At 38.4% G+C, this 23,600-nt stretch overlaps 1 protein-coding gene across 1 annotated transcript in view; it reads left to right on the forward strand.

Moving 5' to 3' along the window:
* Positions 1-23,600, forward strand: part of VPS41 (VPS41 subunit of HOPS complex) — a 281,951-nt gene that overhangs the window by 66,154 nt on the left and 192,197 nt on the right. The window contains exon 4 of the mRNA XM_066272129.1: positions 6,131-6,208. Within this exon, the coding sequence (XP_066128226.1) occupies positions 6,131-6,208 (78 nt within the window). The remainder of the gene's footprint in view (positions 1-6,130; positions 6,209-23,600) is intronic.

Consider the following 23,600-nt stretch of genomic DNA (forward strand, 5'->3'; position numbering starts at 1 on the left):
GCCCCTGACGGGCCCCCAGGCCCTGGCACTCTGTTCCTCCTCATGTGTGCTATTATCACAACGAACTCCCAGGTGCGAGGAGATCCTCACATCTGGGCGGCTGTTCCCCACCCTGGCATAATTATGCCTATTGAAGTTAATAGCCCACAGTTTCCAGCAGTATATTCCAGTAACTGCTCCCTTAGTTTCCCTTGTGACAATAGTGGCCGGGAATCCCAACAGTGGAACGGCACTATATGGGGTAACCTCAGTGACCCAATGCTACTTAAGTTTAATAACACTATCCCCTTGGAGGGGTGGGTCCTCCTTCGAAATCATACTATGGGAGACTTTGCTGTAAACAGTACTACCAACCAAGGCTCAGTACTTGGCCTACAAGCCCTCCGTCCCCTAGCTACCAACAGCTGGGACCGCCCCGCTAACTTTGCCTTCCCAGGGTCGCCTCTTTGCCTGTTCCTATATGACGAACATCTAAGAACACTCCCGAGAGAAGGAATTCCCTGGAGAGACTGCCATATTGCCTCTGGCCCGGATGCACAGACCATCAACGTCAGAGTTTGGCATTGGAAGTTGAGAGATGGAATGCAACCATATGCAGTACGCAGCCAACAGCAAGCCATCTGTTCTGTGTTTGGACGCTGGGACCTTTGTGGGAAGGGGGCATGCATGGACCTACGTCCATTTTTTACAATCAAAATGGAACTGTGTTTAACGTTACCTAGAAGGTCTCTGTAACACAATGGGAGGGAAATGACATCCCGACCCCTAGGAGGAATCCCCTATTTAAGACCCCCGTTCTATTTCTGAACTAGTCAAACATTACAGAAGCTTGCCTCATTGTTTAATCCAGCTAATCTATTAGTATATAGTACAATAGGTATTATAGTTGTTTTATTTCTACTACGGTTTTTTTTTTTTTGTATTTTTCTGAAGCTGGAAACGGGGAGAGACAGTCAGACAGACTCCCGCATGCGCCCCACCGGGATCCACCCGGCACGCCACCAGGGGCGACGCTCTGTTCACCAGGGGGCAATGCTCTGCCCCTCTGGGGTGTCGCTCTGCCTTGACCAGAGACACTCTAGCGCCTGGGGCAGAGGCCAAGGAGCCATCCCCAGTGCCTGGGCCATCTTTGCTCCAATGGAGCCTTGGCTGCGGGAGGGGAAGAGAGAGACAGAGAGGAAGGAAGGGGGCGGGGTGGAGAAGCAAATGGGCGCTTCTCCTATGTGCCCTGGCTGGGAATCGAACCCGGGTCCCCTGCACGCCAGGCCGACACCCTACCGCTGAGCCAACAGGCCAGGGCCTCTACTACGGTTTTGTTGCATAATGCGTAGCATTCAGAAGCTACAACAGCAGCAAGCTGTCATTCATCAAGTCCAATTGGCCTTAATTAAAAGAGAAGGAGATGTGGGTGGCGTGTAGAGCACATTCCTAGCAGCTGTGGCTGATGCAATGCTGTGAGAACACTCCAGCACCTGAAACCCTCCTAGGCACACCCAGGAGGGAGATGCCCGCTATAAGGAAGTGACTCAATGCTAACCAGGCAGCTCCTTGACCTTTTCAGCCATTGGCTTTGAAGAACACGCTGTAACACCCTATAGGCTGAACCTATGTATATAAGCTAGCCTACTTTCTGAATAAAGTAGATTTGCGTCATTGAACCTGGTTCCCAGAGTCGGGTCTTTGTGTCTCCGTCGTCCTCACCCCCCGCAGGACTTGTTCACACATCTCTTCATAAATATTAATGCCTCTGTTAACTAATCTTTCCTGTCCCATCATTGCCTGTTTTCTCCCCTGAGTGTGAACAGGATGCTTCTGTCATATAAAAAACTACTTGTAATTTCTTGAATTTTTTCTGCTTGTTTTGCTCCATGCCTTTCAACAAGTTGTATTCACCCTGCCTAAAATGGTCTTCGCCACAAGTCTGCCCTACTTTGCCTTAGTGTCCTTTGTCTAACTCAGGGGTCCCCAAACTACAGCCCGCGGGCCACATGCAACCCCCTGAGGCCATTTATCCGGCCCCCGCCGCACTTCTGGAAGGGTACCTCTTGGTGGTCAGTGAGAGGAGTATAGTTCCCATTGAAATATTGGTCAGATTGTTGATTTAAATTTACTTGTTCTTTATTTTAAATATTGTATTTGTTCCCGTTTTTTTTTTTACTTTAAAATAAGATATGTGCAGTGTGCATAGGAATTTGTTCATAGTTTCTTTTTAATAGTCCGGCCCTCCAACTGTCTGAGGGACAGTGAACTGGCCCCCTGTGTAAAAAGTTTGAGGACCCCTGGTCTAACTCCTCCTTCAGAGTTCAAAGTTCAGCGCTGTTGACATCTCCAGTGATCAGTAAAGTCTTAGAGACAGTCCATTTTAAGCAAATTCTTTAAATTTAATTATAATTAATCAATTTTTTGTATCTGTCTCCCTCATGCACTATATATTACCGTTACGTTGTAATGTCGGAGGAGGCTGAGGCCAGGCAGGTCCACATTGGATTCGGGCAGACAGTAGAAAAACTGCTGAGCCAGAAAGCGTTGGGCCATTCTGTTTAATAAAGTCTCACAACAGCGGACAAGCACACAGGCAGGGAAAACCGCCTCTCAGGCAAACAAACAGTTAAATAGCCCTTTGCAATGGTGGGCAGGCAATCCACACATCCACAATTCCCCTGAGTGCAAGCACCCATAGCCTTATGTAGTCTCTGCACATGTGGCGCTGAGCACATCGGTGCTAACGCACCAATCAGGCAAAGGGCTTGCGGCCGGTAAACCAGCAAGCAAGCCTAACACAGCTGCTAAACATACATCATACTTGCTTCTGATCTGTGCATATTTGCTGTGAACCTGCATGGCTCTAATTGTCAAGGTCCTGAGTGAGAACGGTGCAGAATGAAGAAATACACTGAGAAAAAAGATGGGATCGGGAGGCCTCTGCAAACTGGTGGAAGGCCAGAGCATAGCAAAGCCCCTGGTCTGCTTTATTATATAGTGCAGAGCTGTATGCAAATAAGGAAGTCTCTGATACAAAGTCGCACATCTGAGGCATAAACAAGAATCCTTTTAAGGCATAAACAGGAATCTATTTAAGGCTTAAACAGGAATCCCCCTACCCTGCATAACTGAAATCAACCAACATCAGAACAAACAAAGGATGAGAGGAAGGGCATGTAAATTGCCTCTAGCAACTTAAACAATCAGAAGTTGTCAGGATGGACCAAGTAGAAATACTCAGCTTCATAGCCTACATGGAGGTGTGGGGAGGACCTTAGCCTTCAGCAATTTAATCAAGCAAGTGGAGTGGGAGGATGGCCAGCAAGGACTCTATCAGCTTACTGCCAGTCCCCCACATCTCTGTCCCCCAAAAACCTAAACTGCGAAGACCCTGTCAGCTTGCAGTCTCCAACACATACTATAGATGCTTCTGTGTTTTGAATGAACCATTGAATGGATGAAATGGAGAATAGAGTTTACCTGCCCAGACATCACATTCCATTAACACCGTACTTAATGCAACTTGGCCAAGGAGCCTGACTCTTAGAACTGAATATGTGTAACTTTTAGAACGTGTACTCTTGATTTGAGGCCCTTGTTTCTTTTAATGAGGTTTCTGGTCCAGGGGAGAGTATTTTGACTCTGCCTTTGCCATTCATTGACTTTTCCAGGGAATTCACATCAACTCCTGGACTTATTTCCTCTTATGTACTTGAAGGCACTCCCTGCTTTGAATATTATAAAATGCTGTCTGAAACATAGATGATGTTATACAGCTGACTACATTTGAAATGTGCTAATACTTGTTTCCTCTGCGATTCCAAAGAACTGCGTATCATTTGTACTTGTTTATAAAAAGCGTGGTCATTCAGAGTAACAGCAGTTATGTAGGCCAGGGGATGGTTTATTGGAGGCCCAATCTGATAGTTTATAAAGTGAGTCAAGTTTTTGTAATTAAAGGTGGAAGGGGCTCATTTAGTTATATTTATTCTTTGCCCATCCCGGATTGTAAGTGCTCTCAAGTTAAAAAAAAAATTCAATAGTTAAAAAAGTGCAAGGTTCTTAATGATTGGAGCGATAGTCACATTTAAAGGATTTGTGTTTACATTTCTAATTTGTGCCCAAGTTTGCATTTTTTGTTGTATTTTAAGTAGTCAAAAGCATTAACAAATTTAAGTATGACTCATCAGTAATTATTGTAGTTAAATTTTTGAAGGCCTCTCCAATTGGCTTATTAAACTTGGATTATTTTTAAGTATATACAGGTAATGTTAATTCCAAAAGAGAACAACAGTAATTTATCTAATCTAAATGATTAAATGTTTTTGTAAACAAAGGTAGCTTGTTGTAAAATCCTGTGTTTTTATCCAGAATAATCAAAAGTAATTATAGTTTTAGGGTGAAACTATAAAATTGAAATAGCTCTTTTGTGTTTCCTTTTTATCTTAAATATTAAATGGATTAAACTAGTAATTTTGAAAAAAGGAAAAGGGAAGGAATTAATGTTTGGATAAAATACCCTGTATAGAACCTTTAATACTTTATAAAATAAAATATAATTGGAAGTTCAAATGTGGCCTTCACAGAGGTGTCAGAGAATGACCCAGTAGTAAAGCATTTTGAGTATCCAGTCCCCCTTAATTTTCTAACAAACTAAATACAGTGGTTATAAGGAAAATCAATACTGTTGAGTACTTGGGGTTGAGTGAGGTCGAGTACTATTTTTTTTTAAGTTAGTAGTATGTGGTTTTTTAATTCAAATATTGTCAGTGTCATTATAGAGTAAAAAATTAACAACCTTCTGAGTCATTTGTTTATGATTAGAATGTTCCTTTAGAGAAAAACATCCTGGTTTGGTTTATATATTCAAACTAATTTCTCCCAGAATTACCTCTTGCCCATTCCCTTCCCAGCTCCCTGGCATCCTGTTTCCACCAGACTTGCTGTCAGTGCTGGATGAGTAATCGGCATGGCACCTGGTGCATTCAGGCAGGCCTGTGCAGTGTAATCGTCATACCTAGTTATGTCTGCACACCTGATGTTTTATTAACCAGTATTGATTTTTTACCCAGGGGACTTTTTTCTTCTTGAAAAAAGGCAACCTTGCTGGAGTGAAAGGCATTGCTGGGGATGAATTTCTAATGAACCCCTTCTTTCCCTTTTTGTGACTTTTTAATGTATCTTCTTATTTTAAGTGCCTAAACTGAAATTTCATTTTAAACAATTCCATTTTGATAAATGTTTTTAAACCTTGACTTTCTGTAAGGTTATTTTTTAAAGATTGTGCTGCTGAACTGAAATGTTTAGTAGTACATTTGAGCATTTTATTATAGGTTGCAATAAAGCATGCTCACATGCAGTGAAATACAGAAAATCTGAAACTATTTGAGTAATGTATAAAGAAATAAAAAGGAAGAAAAATTTCATGTCATATTTCAGGTAGTCCTAAATTTTCTCCTGGTTTGTTTAGGGAGTTCAGAGAATGAAAGGGATAGTAGGATTTATGGACTAGTTTTATATCATAAAATGAATATGTAGCTCAGCAGTTATTTTATAACAGGAAAGGATTTTTTCTGCATTAGAACATAAACAGTTACACTGATTATTATACATTATTAGCTTTTATAGAGGCATTCTAATGCTACCCACTAGTATAAGTACATCTGAGTTCTTTTATCTCCTGATATGGCATGGATTTTTCTGTCTAAATAAAAATACGTTGTTGTTTGTGTATATGTATGTTGAATTTAAATGATAGCACAGATTTACTCATTTGCCATAAATTAACGTGAGTTGCTTAATCATTCCCTCAGACTCTGAGTTCAGCCTTAGGTTGGTCATTCTTTCACAGCATTTCAATTTGCCGCTTCGGTCCATCAGGCATTGTGTACAGCCCGTGCGCACACTATTAGTTGTCTGGATGAGGGTCCTTATGAGTCATTCTGACAGCTAGCACCATCCCAATAAAGTAGGCCCTCTTCTGATGTTTCCTTGAAGCTGGAAATAGACTTTCTCCAAGAATTGCATATCTTCTAAGATATTACAGATCATTTGGACACCAAGAGTCTTGACTTTGAAAATGGTTTTATTAGAAATTGTTTCTTAATGGTACATTATTAATAAACTGACCCTTCTGTTCTTCTTACAGTTTTTGGCACTGGGTACACATTATGGCAAGGTTTATTTACTTGATGTCCAGGGGAACATCACTCAGAAGTTTGATGTTGTAAGTATATAGTATAAAATAATGTGAGAGCTAAATATCATGCAAAAATTTTAGTTTTAGAATATTAGTAATTTGTTTTAATAGCGTAAAGGAAGGGGCTTTAGCATTTAAATCAGAGTGCTAAGAGCATATACTATATATATAGTTATATATTCTATACAACTCTGAATGTTATAGTTACGCTAAAAATGTTAAAGGTGAACTTATAAAGAAAGAAATCGATATGTATATGTTATATATTTTGACTTTTATATATATATTCCATTTAAAAATCTACTTTTATAAATCCATTTAATTGCAATTTTTTTGTTAATTATAGTCATTCATTTGGATTTAAGTGGAGCATTTAAAATTTTTCTATATGTTTTTTTTAAATTATAACACTGTAGAATGTACAGATAAAATGTTATTAGAGGAAATATACTTTGATTAGTGAGTAGTAGTGCTGATTTATATCCTGTGGTCTGTGGAACCCCTTCTTTGGTCACCAGTGTCAATTGTAAGTACATGCCCCATCATCTTCCTCTAATCAAGCTACCAAATATAGTTGAAAATCAATTGATTACCTTGATGCTTCATTTTTTCTTTTCTAAATGTGTAAAACTAATGTTTTACGTGAATTATATTGACAGCAAAGATTCAAGCTTTTTAAGTTTTTAATTGTGATTTGAAATTTTTAAGGAGGAAGAAAATGTTGAATTTGAAGCTTGATTTTGGTGTTTAAGATATACCTTGCAAGAGTCAAGGACATCTCTGGTTGTGTGAATGTGAACATTTGGAATGAAAAAGTCGATCATTTTGAGGAAAGATACTACTTTTTTGAAAAAACTATCAAGCACTTATTGAAAGCTCCATCATAAAGTGTTGGTTTAGTTTATACGGAGACAACAATTTCTAAAGTTGACACATTGTAAAGGAAAGGGAATGGGTTGCGTGTGTGTGTGTGTGCGCGCGCTTACAAGAAATGGAACTACCCTGGCCAGTTTGCTCAGTGGATAGAGCATCAGCCTGGCATGTGGACATCCCAAGCTTGATCCCTGGTCAGGGCACACAGGAGAAGTGACCATTTGCTTCTCTTCCCCTCCCACTGCCCCTTCTCTCTCTCTTCCCTTTTCATAGCCAGTGGCTCAGTTGATTTGATCATCCACCCCGGACTCCGTTTGTGTGGTGGATTCTGGTCCAGGCACGGGCAGTAATCTGTCTATCTCCCCTCCTCTCACATAAAAGAATAGAAACAGAACCACTGAATGATGGTCTTTGGAATAGTCCATAAAGGCAATTGTGTGCTCTCATTGTACTGATAGATTAGGAAAGTTATGGGTTCTCATTTTGCTATAGCATCCCTTTAAGGCAAGAGTAGTATAGTTTTGCCCTCTCTCATCTACTCATGGAGACTGGACACTCATCTTGATGACTTTAAGTATTCTTTCAATTGCCATCTATTAAAATGGGGAGTTGGTGTTGGATAGAGCTCTCTTTTATGCTGTTACTCGTATCTCCTCACCTTACAAAAACTTGCCTGTATGATCTCCTCAATTTCCTGCTCCAGTTCAGTGATTCTGGACACTCTGCTTCTAAGTATTTCTTTTTAATATTATGTAGCAACTGCAGTGTTAGATGGCTACAGTGCATGGGTCATACCCTGCTGGTTCCATTGCCAAAAGAAAACCAAGACAATACTGTAGAGTTTATTCACATGTTTATTCTCTCATTTATTTTTTCAGTATGCACCTTAAGCTGTATCTTCTCTGATGTCAATTTTATGTCAAGTATATCTTAACATTCCTTCTCAGGTAATTTATAGTATCATTCTTAAATTTGCCAACATGTTTTTCCAGTTCCTTTTTTTAGTCATTTCTATATGACATCTTTGAAAATTAAGTTCTCTTTAGCTTTAAATATATATATATATATATATTTTAACCAGGAGAGGAAGATGGCTTGGTGCTATTTTTTGTTTATTCACCTTACTGTAAAATATGATAGTCTGCTGTAAAAAAGTGTTTCATGAGGCCCTGGCTCCCTCATGATCATAGCTATATTAGGTGTATGACTTTCAGGTGACCAGTTTCAGATTGTCACTGTCTTTTTGAAAAGAGCCTTAATCTTCAGCTTCTCATCTCTGTTGAGTTTTTTCCTTTATCTCCCTATCTCTGATATTGTAGTTGGTTTGAGGGGTTCTGTATTATTTCTCTTAAAAAGGGATTCTTTTACTTCAGAAACAAAATAAAACACTGTATGACTTGAATTTGCTGATTCTCTCTGAAGGTAGACACTGTCACATTTAATGAAGAACTTTTCTTTGTTAGAAACACAGCGACAGTGAAACAAGAGTTAGGTAAAATAATGAATGAATAAACACCCCTGACTTTAACTTTCACTTCTAGATGGAAATAATTTAAATGAAATAAATTAGATAAAATAATAATACCTTATATTAGCATAACATTTTAAATTTCTGTCATTTATAATTTTGATTTTAGCAGTACAAATCATGAAGCAGTAATCTGAAATCCTCAATGATCAAAAGAATTTTATTTGGTAGGAGGATAAAGAGATCGAGGAATCTCTCTTTTAGAAAGGTTTCCCAAGATGATTTTCAAAAAGTCTGGCCATACCAAATGTTGGCGAGGATGTGGAGAATGTGGACTCTCCTATACTACTGGTGGAAATGTAAAATGGTATAACTGCTTTGGAAAACAGTTTAGTAGCTTTTAAAAATGTTAAACATACACCTACCATATGCATTTCACCCTTAGAAAGTGAAAGCATGTCCTCCTGCTAAGACTTACACAGGTTCATAGCAGTTTTGTTTACTATAGTCCCAAAGCAGAAACCATCTGTTGACCATCTACAGATCAATGGATAAGCAACATGTGGTGTATTCATACCGTGGCATTCTACTTACCAATAAAAAAGAATTAACTTTTGATATAAGCTACTACATAGATGGAACGATCACATTAAGTGACAGAAGCCAGACTGAAAGGCTGTATATTGTGTGGTTGAATTTCTATACAATTCTAGAAAATGCAGATAAATCTGTAGTAGTGGAAAGCAAACCAGTGGTTGCCTGGAGACGGGCAGGGGATGGTTGTTGGGCAGATAAAATATATTTTGCTCACTTTATTAAAGATGGACTGCCCACGTGGAAGCCCGTCACCCAGGTGATTGCTTGGGATGGGCGATTGTATTAATGTGTGTTGGGGAGGGCTTTCGTGCCCAAAGGTTTTAAAAGGAAGAGAGATCATGTTCCAAGAGAAGAGTGACTATGTTCTAGGAAGAGCCCATGCTGTAGTAGGGCAGAGAAAGGCCACGTGGAGAATAGGAGAAGCAGCCAAGATGGCTGAGTGCTGAAGGAGAAGCCAGTTTGTGCTAAGTTTGTGCAGGGAGAAGGAGATGGGAACAGAGGTGAATAAGGCTGGTGAGCTAGAAACCTTTGATTCTAGGAAACTCGGATAAGTCAGTAGCTTTGTGAGCACTGAATGAGTGGGTTTTGGAGCCCAGTGTATGTTTTACTTGCCTGCCGGGTGCAAGCTAGGATTAAAGATGATGACCTACCAGTTCTTGGCTCCATTGTTTCATTACCATCTGTCTGAATCAAATGCGAACCTGCATTGGCCAGGCAGCTGTGATGGTGGCTGTGTCTAATGGCTTTACAATGGTGTGGAAGGGTTATAAAGTGGCGTAAGACTTTCAGGGGTAATAAGAATGTGGCAAAGTTTTACAAGCACCATACAGTATGTTAAAAGTTACCAAGTTTATACTTGAAGTATCTGCAGTTATTTGTATGTCAATTGTATCTCAATAAAGCAGTTAAAAATAATAAAACAGAGACAAGCTACAGAGGTTACTTGACCTCTTTTTCTCTACAAAAATATAGAAAATAGTTACACCCCTGATTGATGATACTATCAATATTTTGAGGATATTTTGAAAGATATACCTGAGAAATATGTAGCACCAGGCTCAATAAATGTTAACTATTATGAGGAATGGGATTAAGCCAAGAATCTTATTGCAGACACTTCCTGAAAGAGAGCTGTTATTTTAAATTTATTGATATGGTTGGCTTAAGTGTTCAGCTATGTACAGGATGGGCAAAACTAGAAGCTGGGAGAGGGGGAAGTGGAAAGGAAAAGGAAAAAATGAAAAAAAAACTTCCTTGACACTTAATTCTTACAGACTAATTTTGTTTGTTACCTTCTCCATCAGATCCTGTGTTCGCTTGGGGAGTAAGGCATATTTCATGTAGGCCAAAGTTAATTTTAGACTTTAATAAAGAGTAAGAGGCATTTAATTGAACAAAAAGGAGCTGCAGGTCAGGAGGCACAGATTCAGTTAGCCGCCTATTGTGTTCCACTGAGACAAAAGGGGGGCCTTCTTTTATAACAAAAGTTTCTCCCCAGGGTCTCAGATATCCAAATTCTGCAGTTGTGATGGATGGGGCAGGTCTTGGTTGGTGTCAGGAGGAAACTGGGCTTTCCTGCAGTGGTTTACTGAGACTGTGCAAACCAGCAGGACACAGTGCAGGAAGCCCACAGTTCAATCTGAGGCTCTTCCGGTGCATAGAGGATGTGAGGAGCCCCTGTCACAAATGGCTGCGAGGTTTTTTTATTATTTATAAGGATTTGAGCCCTTGGTTGATGGGCGGAGTTTGTGTCACAAGTGAGTTTATTTCTTTGGTTTAAGGACATGCTTACTTTTGTAAATAGGCTGTGGAATGGCTCCCAGTGCAGGTCTAGTGAACTGACTTTAGGAGTTCTTTGTAGTATAGAACATTAGCAGCTTGGTTTACAAGATGCTTCTTTTGAGAACTGTTGAGATGACAATCTACTTGGGAAATAACTTAATGGGGAACTGATAAAGCATTGTTTTTACAATGTAGAGCATTATAACAGTAATATCCGTTGTGAAGGTGCAGCTGAATTTGTGATGTTTTAAGTGGTCTTTCTTCATGTTATGTCTGTAAAACAAGTTAGGTACTTTCTATTTTATTAAGAACTTGGTCTCAGTTACTATATTTAAAGTATCTGTATTGCCTTTCTGGATGTGATTTTTTTCCCCACCTGTGAAAACACAAAGGCTTTACTTTCTCAAGTGTTTTCAGATAAATAGAAATGCATTAACAATACTGCTGCTATTATTAAGTTACAAATAAAAGTGAGAAAAAATAAGTAAGAATTACTAACAGGTTTTTCGTTTATCATTGGTGGTTTTGCAGTCATCATGAATGTGTACCGTGCTTGGCTTTCTTGAGCTGATTTTGTATGTTGTTTGTCCTCAAAGGTGTGACATAGTAGATGCTTAGGACTTGGAGAGTCTTAAGGGTAGTCCTCTAAGACTTAATATTAAAGAATAATAATAATATGCTGCTTATTCCTTTTCTAGTTATATGAGATGATAATGCCATTTCTGATCCATTAGCTATAGAAAAAAAATTATATGTCTAGGTCAGTGTTCTCTGGGAAAAAGAATTTAATTTTGTTTTTTGGAATTGTAGTGTCAGAAACCTGTATGCGAGGAATCTTGGTGGCATGGCCAACTATAGAGGACACCTTACTTTGTCCACCTTTCAGCCAGATTGTTTGGGCATTAAAACAGTACTGTATATTTCTGTTCAGAATTATTATTTGAAATAATTTCCACAAGTTGGGGTATATAATTCATGACAGTGTCTCTGTTTCGAATTATCGTATGGGCAGAAGGGTCTGCACTGCACTTGCTCTGCTGAGTCCAGGCTCCCAACAAGGTTCTGCCTTTTAATTAAACTGTGTATCTTTCTTAAATTCTTGTTTCTTTATCAGTGGGTCTAGTGGGCCAAAGCAAAGGTGTTTTTATAATCTAAATTCTTTAGCCAAGAAAAAGCCAATCTTTGCAGCTGAAAAGAGGCTTTTCCAGGTCCTGAGGAGCATCGTCTCTTAGAAAGGCCTGTGCTCTTCTGCTCCGAGTGTTTGCTTCCATCTCTGACAGACATAGCCTCCACTGTCCTCTGTATATCCCTTAGATTCTTCCCTTAGCTCCTTCTTTCTTTCGCTCATTTTTTTTATATTGCCACCCCCTTGTTCAAGTCTTTTTGAATCTCACCTGGGATATTGCTGTGAAACCCAACTGATCTCCCTGCCTCATGTCTTCTAATCCATCCTTCACATTGTTGTGCAAGTGATCTTCCTAAAGACGTGCTGGGATTTTGTTACTCCCCTACTGAAAACACCCGACTGCCTCCTTGATGCCTGTGGAATAAAGCAGAGCTCCTCTCTGCGTTCCTCAGGGCTCTGCTGTTTGGGCATTGCAGTCTTCTCCCCGTCGTGGCCTGGGGTGTGTCCAGACTGTCCTGCTCTTGTTGCAGTGTGCTTTCCTGCCTTTGCCTGTGGAAATGTCCAGTGTCCCACCAGCTTTGTGACACCTTCCTTGATGACCTCACACAGAAGAGTACTATGTATATCATATTCATTCAGTGATTGCTTCTTACTCTTCAGCAAATACTTTATTAAGGATGTGCAAAGGATATAAAAGATAATTAAATGCAGGTCTTTGTTCTCAGGTCTAATCAGTTGTGGAGCTAGTCATGTAAGCAATGATCTCTACTGTGTTAAATTCTAAAATATAAGTATTACCAAGTGCTGGGGTCACAGACTGTACACAAAATACGTTGAAGGCAGGCCTTGTTTGTCCATTTTTGTTTAATCTTCTTTGTATCATGTAGGGATTTGGTAATATTAGCTCCTCTTGTGTTAAATGTATTTATTAGTACATTTAGGCACTATTACCCTTGCAATATTCCAGTGGCTTTGCTTTGTCTGGTAACTATGCTTTCCCTTTTTTATTACTCCTTCCATTGTGTCTTTTTTTGGCTAAATGTATAAGCAAGGAAAATAGTGACTCAGTTTAAAAAGAAATACTTTTAATTATACTTCACACATTATATTTTACCATTCTGGAAACTCTCCGTTGTCATTTGTGTATGGAACAAGCATAAACCCTTCCGCAGTGGTTTTCCAGTAGACGTTTGTTTTCCAGTGGAGTCACAGCTACCAGCAGCACGGAGTCTGGCAGCAGGCAGGAGCTCGGCAATTCTAGTATGGATGATAGAAACAGAAACTGCTGGGTCCTTATGCTGTTGCTCAAACTGATTTACTTATAAGTTCCTACAAAAGTGTTCCTCACTCACCTGCCAAATGTAGTACTGTAGACAGCCATCCAGGGCATCATAGGGAGACTCCCAAAGTGCCCTCTGAACTCTAAAGCGAGTGGCATTGCAAGCTCTTAGGAAAATGAGCTCTGGCTCTGATTAGTTATTCCTCCATCTCTGCAGAGGATAACTGCAGCTTTATGTCATCCCCAGAAGGTCACTGCCCTAAACATGAGCAGTGTGTTTCAGTGATTTGCAAGCCTCATAAGGACAACATTTACTGGTTTTACCATGTGCACCTGGCATCCCGCACAATGCCTGGCCTATGAATAAAAGAGGAAATGTGGATCAAAAGCCTGGTTTAGCCCTTTATTGAAGCTATGTTTTAATCAGTGCCCAGATTGTGAATAACTGTCTTAAATACATGTTATGTGCAAGCCAGCCTTCTACCATTGTCCACGGGGCTGTGGCAGGGTGCAGCAGATGAAGTTTAACAAAAGGAAAACAGCTCTAGGAATCAGCGGTATGACAGCTTCTTAGGAGGCAATCCGTTCCAAATCCCCCATGTGTTCTTAAAGGTTTGGGGATTCAGAAAGCGGACATCTACTAATAAGCCTTGTGCAGGCTGAAAGGCCGCTTCGTGCCCCTGCAGAGGTTGTACCGTCCTGGCCGTGCGCAGCAGTGGGTGGTGTCTGAGCCTTTCTCCAGTCAGCGGTGCAGAGGGGCTGTGGATCTCAGGTGGCGGAAAGGGACAGCAGCTTGGCGTTTGAGGGTCAGATGTGGTGGCAAATGGTCCTCATAAGTTTACAGCATCTAAGTCACACACAGTGTGCTCTTATGAGGGAAGTGGTTAAAAACTCTTATTAGAGGATTTTTTTAACTAAAAAAATTATTTAATAGTGTTTTAATGACTGGTATATAAACTTGCTTATACATGCAGAAAATTTAAACTCAAGTGTCAACTTAAAACAGTGTTGACACAGCAGATGGACAAAACTGTTTTCTTTCCAAATGCGGTGACTTTTACTCAAAAATTCTTTCCATTCGTCTCATTCCCATATGATTTTAATGTTTTATAGATTTTTCAAGATATTAGTTAGAGTTTAAATCAAGGACATTTATTTTCTTATAGAGTAATTTTACTGTTTGATCATTAGAGTGGAAGTTAAAGTGGCTAATTAGGGATACTTAATTTTTTTTTTTTCTATCAAACTACTCTTGTGAAAATAATAGAATATTTTTTAAGGCTATCTGGAGATCATGAAGATAGTGTACTCTGTACCTTAACGTAATCATTTCATATTTATTCACGTTAATTTTGCAACTTCAAGGGAAAGCTATGATGAGCCAGCCATAAAGCTCCTTGAAGGAGTACGGCTAATTTGAAATCATTGTAAGGAGACTCCTCTGTAGTCCAATAGATAGTGAGTGATATTTGGGGAGTATTTTTGAGCTCCTGTATTTGAAATATAATGGGCATCACCTCAAATAACAGACATGTAATTATATTATTAAAGTAACAGTAGTGATGTGCTTAGTATTTTAACATATCAATTTAAATAAATATTTTTCACTTAGAAATCAGCTTTAAATAGGTTAGTACATTTTTGTTTTGTAATATGCGATTTTATTTTGTTTTTTAAGCTACACTAAAATACAATTGACATATAATGTTATGTAAGTTTAAGGTGTTCAAGTGATGACTTGATACATATGTATTTCAAAATGTTTGCCCCATTAAGGTTAATTAACACATTCTCATTTCACATTACCATTTTGGTGATGTTAATTGTTACGGTGAGAACTCTAAAACTCTTCTCTCATAGAAACTTTAAAGTACACATATTATCTAGTATTATTAACTACAGTTACCACGCTATATATCTTATAACTGACAGTTTACATGCTTTGACCAGCATCTCCTCATTTATTCACTTCCCAACCCCTGCAACTACCATTTTACTATGTTTCTATGAGTTGGATATTTTTAGATTACATATAGAAAAGAGATCATACACTATTTGTCTTTCTCTGTCTGGCTTATTTCTCTTAGCCTAATGCCTTCAAGGTTTATCAGTATTGTCATACATAACAGGATTTCCTTTTTTATGGCTAAATAATATTCCACATATACACAACATATTTCCTTTATCCATTCATTTGCCTGTGGACACTTACGTTATTTCCGTATCTTGGGTATTTATTGCTAATATTTTGTTGAGGATTTTAGCATCTATGTTCATTAGTGATATTGCCTATAATTTTTTTCTTTGTAGTAGTGTCTTTATTTGATTTTAGAATTAGAATAATGCTGGCTTTATAAAATGAGTTTGGGACTCTTTCCTTCTGTTGAATATTTTGGAATAGTCTGAGAGGGATAGGTGTTCTTATTTGAATGCTTGGTAAAATTCACGTGTGAAACCTATCTCCTGGTTAAGGACTTTTGTTTGTGTGGAATATTTTGATTACTGCTTCAATTTCACTATTGTAATCAGTTTATTTAGATTCTCTGATTCTTTCTGATTTAGTTTTGGAAAATTGTATGTCTCTAGGAATTTATCCATTTTGTCCAGATTGTCCAGTTTGTCAGCATATAGTTGTTCATAATATTTTCTTACAACTCTTTGTACTTCTTTGGTGTAAGCTGTTACTTGTCCTTTTTATTTCTGATTTTACTTACTTGGGTCTTTTCTCTTTTTTTCTTGGTAAGTCTGGTTAAAAGTTTGTCAATCTTTTTTATCTTTTCAAAGAACCAGCACTTTGGTTTCATGAATCTTTTATATCGTTATTTTAGACTCTATTTAGTTTAATTATGCTCTGATCTCTACTCACTCTTGGCTTTGTTTTTCATTCTTTCTCTAGTTCCTTTAAGTGTAAAGTTAGATTATTTATTTGAGATTTTTGTTTGCTTGTTTCTTGAGTTAGGCCTGTAATGCTATCAATTTCCCTCCTAGGACAGCTTTTGCTGTGTTCCTTGTTCTCATTATTAACCCATTCATTGTTTAGTAACATGTTATTTAGCCTCCATGTCTTTGTGTGCTTTTCTGTTATTTTCTTTTCATGTGATTGCTGTCTCACTTCATATCATATGGTCAAAGAACATGCTTGATATGATTTCAGTCTTTTTAAATTTATTGAGACTAGCTTTGTGTCCTAACATGTGGTCTGTCCTAGAAAATGTTCCATCTACATTTCAAAAGAATGTGTATTCTACTGCTTTGTGGTGAAATACTCTGAAGATAATTAAATACATCTTGTCTAGTGTATCATTTATTGCCACCATTCCTTTGATTTACTGTCAAGGAGGTCTATCCATTGATGTCAGTAGGGTGTTAATCCTCTACTTGTTTATACTAATAATCTCTCCCCTTTATGTCCATCAAGATTAGTTTTATATATTTAGGTCATCTATGTTGGGTGTATAATTGTTTACAAGGGTAATGTCTTCTTGTTAGATTGCTCCCTTTATCATTATGTAGTATCCTTTGTCTCTTACTATATAGCCTTTGCTTTAAAGTCTGTTTTGTCAAATATAAGTATTGCTACCCCAGCTTTTTTTCCCCTTTTCATTTGCGGAAACATCATTTTCTATCCCTTTGGTTTTAGTCTGTTTTGTGACTTTTGTGCTAAAAGGGTCTCTTGTCGATAGCATATATATGTGTCTTGTTTTCCTATCCATTTAGCTATGCTTTATCTTTTGATTGGAGCATTTAATCCGTTTATATTTAAAGTGATTATTGATAGGAACATATTTATTACCATTTTATTCTTTTGCTATGTTCTTGGTTTTTCTTTTCTTTTCCCCCTTTTCTACTTTTGTCTCCTTTGTTCCTTCGAATCTTCTTTCTCTCCTTTTTTCTTTCCTTTCTTCTTTTTTTTTTGTTCTTCTTTCTCCTCCTCCTCTTCTTCTCCTCTTCCTCCTCCTGCTTTTCCTTCTTTCTTCTTCTTTTCTTCTTTTTTCTTTTCCACCCTTTAACCTTTATTGTAATACTGGTTTGGTAACAAACTTCTTTATCTTTTTCTTGATTGGAAAGCTCTTTATTTCTCCTTCAATTTTACAAGATTGCTTTGCTGAGTAAAGTAGTCTTGGTTGTAGGGGTTTTTTTTCTCTCTTTTGTTTTCTTTTCCTTTCCTTTTCTCCAGTCTGGCCTCAAATGTTTCTGTTGACAGTCTTATGAGAGCTCCTTTGTAGGTAACTATCTTTCTCTTTCTACTTTTAAGATTCTGTGTTTGTGATAAACTTTTGGCATTTTAATTATGTGGCTTGGTGTGAGCCTCTTCGGGTTCTTGTTGTTTGGGATTCATTTTTTTGTGTCTTTTTTCTTCACCAGGTTAGGAAGTTTTCATTCATCATTTCTTTGGATAGGTTTTTGACCTTTTGCTTTCTTCCTTCTCTTTCTGGTACCCCTGTAATGCCGGTATTGTTATGCTTCCTGTTGTCCCTAAGGTTTGTTAAACTATCCTCATTCTTTTTTTTTTTCTTTTTTGAGAGAGGGAGGCAGAGAAAGAGACAGAAACACCAAGCTGCTCCTCTCTGCATTGACTAGGGAATCGAACTGGCAGTCTCCATGCAGCAGGACAACACTCCAACCAACCAAAACTGTCCACCGGGGCTTAAATTTCATTCATTTTTAGAGAGATAGAGAGAGGAAGGGAGAGAGAGGGAATGGGAAAGGAAGCATTTGTTGTTCCACCTACTCATGCATTTTTTGGTTGCTTCCAATGTGTGCCCTAACCAGGGATTATCTAGCCTTATTTTTTAAATTCTCTTTTCTTTTTAGTGCTCTGAATAGGTGTTATTTTCTATCTTGTCTTCCAAATCTTTGATTTGATCCTCTGCTTCATCCAACCTACTGTTTATTCCTTCAGATATATTCTTGATGTCAGATGTATTCTTCATTTCTGACTGGTTCCTTTTTATGGTTTCTGTGTCCTTTTTATGCTTGAGTATCCTTATAACCATTACCTTGAACTCTATATCTGATAAATAGCTTGCTTCCATTTTATTTAGCTCTTTTTCTGGAGATTTTTTTTTGTCTTTAATTTAGGGCCTGTTTTTTTTAAATTTTTTTATGTTTTGTCTCCCCATTTTGGCTGCCTTTTTGTATTTGTTTCTGTGTAGTAGATTGATATGCTATGACTCCCAGTCTTCATGGGCTGGCCTTATGCAGTGGGTATCCTATGGGATTTAGTGTTGCAGTTTCCTTGATCACCTGAGCTGGGTGTTCCAGGGATTTCCCTTGTGTGGGTTATGTGACTGGGTTTCAATTACTGTTGGTTCATTTGTGTGTAGTGTTGCTCCTTAGGCTGGCTGGCCATGAGGCTCAGCTAGGACCATGCAATGTAAGCTGCTCTGCAGGTACTGACCACAGTGCAGAATTGGCTTCAGCAGGGTTTTGTTTCTGCCAAGATCTCCCTTTGTATATGCTGCTTATGAAGCTAAATGGATCCTGCTCTGATGTTGTCTGAATTTGGCTACTGAGTGTGTTGTTTTGGGGCCTCTTGAGAGTGACTTTGGTTTAGGCCAGTTTAAGACACTTGACACTGCCTGTGACTGGCCTTGGACAACCTGTTTGGACCTCCAGTTTGTAGCCACTTCTGCTGGGCCTGGATGTGCATGGTAAGGATCAAGCTGTGCACCAAGGATAACCTTACCAACATTAAACCAAGGGCAGTTTAGCCAGCTTGGGCTTTGACCCCACACTCTTTGGGGGAACCCCCTGGAGTTGTAATATACCTCCCAAGTCTCAGCTGCCACCCGTGGGAATAGTATTTGCTCTTTTCACATTTCCACCCTTCCTAATAGTTTCAGTGTGTACTCTTCTGTAAATCTTTGATTACAAGCTAGGCTGCCTTTTCATTTTGGTAATTTTTATTTATTTATTTTTTACTGTTAAGTTTTGAGTTTGATGTAGTCTCACTTTTTAATAATTGGTTTTATTGTGCTATTGATGTCATATCCAAAAAATTATTGCCAAAAATATCCTTTATTCATTTTAAGTAAATATTTTGTCAGTGCTATGAAATTGTGATCTAATTTCACTATCTATTTGATATGAGATTATTTAGTTTCCCCACCATTTATTAAGGGGATTATCTTTTCCCCATTGAATATTTTTGACTCCCTTGCCGAATATATTTGACCAAATAGGCATGGTTTTATTTCTGGTCTTTTGATTCTGTTCCAATGGTTTGTATATGTGTTTTTATATCAGTACTATACTGTTTTGATTACTATGGCTCTCTAATATAGTTTGAAATAAGACATGTGATGCTTCCAGGTTTTTCTTTCTCAGAATAGCTTTAGCTATTCAGTCTTTTGTGGTTCCATGTGAATTTTAAGAATATTTTTCTATTTCTATGAAAAGGATATACTTTTAAAAGTATAAATTTATAATACATGATGAGTAGTAATTTGTGGCATGAAGTATATTTCAGCTACATTATAATAGAAAAATTGAACTGTAATTTATATGCAACTGTGTCAGGTTTCACCATTGCCTCTTCTTTGTATTCATGATGGAAAGTAAATGGCTTTACAGCTTTTTGAATTTCCTAATCATTTCTGAAGTTGGAATGAATTGCTAGATAAATCATTTTCCTCCATCTGCAGAAACAGCAGCTTTTGTTAAATGATTGCCATATCTTATTTAGATCATCCACTCTTCTCTACTATTCAAGCCTGAAACTGAGTATTAGAAACCTTGGATCCCAAAAGATGGGGACATGCTCTGGTCGGTTGGCTCAGAGTTAGAGTATCGGCCTGGCTCTTGGAAGTCCCAGGTTTGATTCCCAGCCAGGGCACACAGGAGAAGCACCCATCTGCTTCTCCACCCTTTCCCCTCTCCTTTCTATCTCTCTTTTCCCCTCCCACAGCCAAGGCTCCATTGGAGCAAAAGTTGGCTCGGGCGCTGAGGATGGCTCCATGGCCTCCGCCTCAGGTGCTAGAATGGCTCTGGTTGCAACAGAGCAACACCCCAGATGGGCAGAGCATTGCCCCCTACTGATCTTGCCAGGAGGATCCCAGTCGGGTGCATGCAAGATTCTGTCTCTGTGCCTCCCTGCTTCTTACTTCAGAAAAATACACACACACAAAAAAACAAAAGATGGGGACATATTAAACGTTACCTCATTCTTTAAAAGTTTTCTTATTTTTAGGAAAATAACAGTTAACAAAATTTCTCTGTTTTTATGTATTCTGCTCTTAATTGTCTTACAGAACTTTTAATTGTTTGTTTTACCTGTTTTCTGGGTCAAAGCCTCCGATCCTGCAAGACTGGGATTCTCATTCTTTTGGCAGCTTCATTGAGCTCTTCTGTGCCAGCTGCTGGGTTTAAAGTAGACTTCTGCTCTCCAGGAGATCAAGTTCAGTGCCAGAGGCAGACATCAGAGTGACTTATTGTTCAAAAACAGGAGTGCTCTGATAGAGTGTGATGTTGGAACACACAAAAGGGGAATCCCATCCAGCAAAAGTAAATTAGGAGCCTTCCTAGAGGACTGTGTGTTCCGTATGTGTCCCTGGTGTGGATACATTGACTGGCCTGACTGTTTAAGTGAAGGTCATCATGTTTTCTCACTTTCAAGGAAAGCCAGGGACCCAGCTTCCTTGTAATTAATATACTATTTGTATTTGTTTTTAGTAACTAAAATTTATAGCCTCTTAATTTTTGTGTGTCATTAAAAATTTTGTGTCAACTTTTGCATTGTTTTAATTCTGAACTAGTTTTTTATTATGTTTATTAATCATTGTTTCTATCTTTTGTTGTCATTGTTGAAGATTGATTCATTTTTATTTATTTTACCATTTATTAAATATCCAGAATTTAATATTGCTTTGAAGTCAGTCTAGGAGTATGTCTGTCATCTTTTCTTGTAGGATTTAAAAAAATTTTTTTCTTAGTATTTGTTATGCATGTTTACTTGACACATAAAGTGTTTTCAGTTTTTTTCAGTGGGTTCATGCTTTATTAGCCTTAATTTTTGAACTGATATGCTAGGTAAGAATGATGTACTTAGCGTTAGTCACAGGACCATAAATAACAAAAGGGTCTGTATTATTTTATTATTATTTCCCAACAGTGTTTATACAGCCCATTGTGGTAAGTGCAGCAGGAGAGTATGTGGTTGTCACTGCTGAGGGAAGAGAAGGTTGGAAGAAGGCAGCAATCAGCAGGGGCAGTTGTCACAGTGGCTGAGTTAAGGTAAAGCTGAGAGTTCCCATTACTTCAGCCCCTGGAAAGTCTCTGTGGCCTTTGGGAGAGTAATTGGCACTGGAGGGGTGGTCAACAACCAGTTGCCATGACGTTTGGGAGTGACAGGAATATGAAGCTGTGGGGACATTGAGCAGACCTCCCAAGGAACTGACTGAACCCATATTCTGAGGCTTTCAAGAAAGCGCCATAAAAGTCATCCAATTCAAGGTTACCTGTTGATAAATTTATTCCATCTTAATTTAAAGAAGGGTTTCATATGAACCTAGAAATAAAATCCAAGAGCAAATGAGAAGATTTGAGAATTTATAGTTAAAAGTTAGGCCTTTTGACCATAGAATCAGTGAGAAAATACATGTTTGTTTGTAGATTGATAGAAAACCCACTCTTAGTGTATTTTAAAGAGACTTCTTAAATCCTAATGGAGCTTCCATACCTCAGGGTGTTTCATCAGGGAAAAGGAAAAGCAGTAGTAACATGAGCTTTTCCCGAGTAGGGAGAACAGAGGTTTGCTTTCCACACTGGAGTGTGAGTGCAGCTGGCTGGCTGACTGGGACTAGGAGCAGGAAGCTACATGGGCGGGCAGCCATCTGAATGTGGGGATGGTTAACCAGTGAACTCTGGGAGAAGGTAAATGAAACCCCAGCTTCTCTGTTTCTTATTCATTCCACTGTGTCCATGGGGATGCAGCATTTGTTAAGGAATCAATTATCCATTTGTTAGAGGAGCCTTACACATTATACATTAGCAGATTGATTTAGGTTCACAGTTGGGGGACCAATAGCTTAAGGTGGGATGATGAGGAATGTCAGGGGAAAAGAAGTTGCCACAAAGAACACCATTAAAAGCACCTTTTGAAATGACCGTGAATTTATTCCTAATTGAAGAGCTGACATAATCCATACTAAGTGTATTTATTTCAAGCATTTTACATTAGGTAATTGATTATCACGTGAAGAGTACATGTTGGTAATTTTGCCATTCTTTAAATTTAAGAACTTGAGACCACCTGTAGTGGACTTGGATTTAGAAGTTATATACAAGTGTTTGCCCCCTCCTGCTTCCTTGGGCTTCTTCTTCTTCTTTTTCTTTTGTTCCATTAAGAAAACATTTTTGTATGTTCTATAGTGTCAGCTTGACATTATTGATTTTTTTAAAAACTCACTTAGATTGTCCAGAATTCCAAACATGTATCCATTAGGAATAAAATTGTAGCTAATGGAAAATACAGCTGAGGCCATTTTTCTCTGGTCTTTTTTCTTTGATCCCTTACCCTTATCTGCATCTACTCCGGTACCCCATTTTTGCAAACACACCCTTAAATTATATATATAAAACAAGCCATTTGAAAAATCAGTATTGCAGAAACACAGAATCTTACACTCTAGTTTTTTTGATCTACCCTTTCTCTTTCTCCTGTTTTTTTCTATTGTTGTTGTTTATTTCTAGAATATAGACATATACTAGACATGTTTATGTAAGATGTTTGCTCCTTTTGTTTTTTATGTTTTGTGTATGTATGTGTGTGTGTGTGTGTGTGTGTGTGTGTGGCAGAGACAGAGTCAGAGAGAGGGACAGACAGGGACAGACAGACAGGAAGGGAGAGAGATGAGAAACATCAATTCTTTGTTGCGGCTCCTTAGTTGTTCATTGATTGATTTCTCATATGCGCCTTGACCTGGGGGCTATTGCAGACTGAGTGACCTATTGCTCAAGCCAGTAACCTTGGACTCAAGCTGGTGAGCCTTTCTCAAACCAGATGAGCCCACCCTGAAGCTGGCGACCTCGAGGTCTTGAACCTGGGCCCTCTGCATCCCAGTCTGGCACTCTGTCCACTGCACCACCACCTGGTCAGGCTGCTCCTGTTTCTGAGAAATAATTTTTACCATTGATAGTTGTAATATTGAAATTCAGTTATTTATTTGTTCTTTATTAAATGTTATAGAACTGTTATAGAAATTGCTATGTATAGTGATGATACTTGATTATCACTCAAGATAAAAATATATGCTGCAGGTGCCCAGAATAATGGCTTTAGCCATCAAGAATA

This window comes from Saccopteryx bilineata, chromosome 4, assembly GCF_036850765.1.
Source record: "Saccopteryx bilineata isolate mSacBil1 chromosome 4, mSacBil1_pri_phased_curated, whole genome shotgun sequence".
In the NCBI taxonomy this organism is placed as follows: domain Eukaryota; kingdom Metazoa; phylum Chordata; class Mammalia; order Chiroptera; family Emballonuridae; genus Saccopteryx; species Saccopteryx bilineata.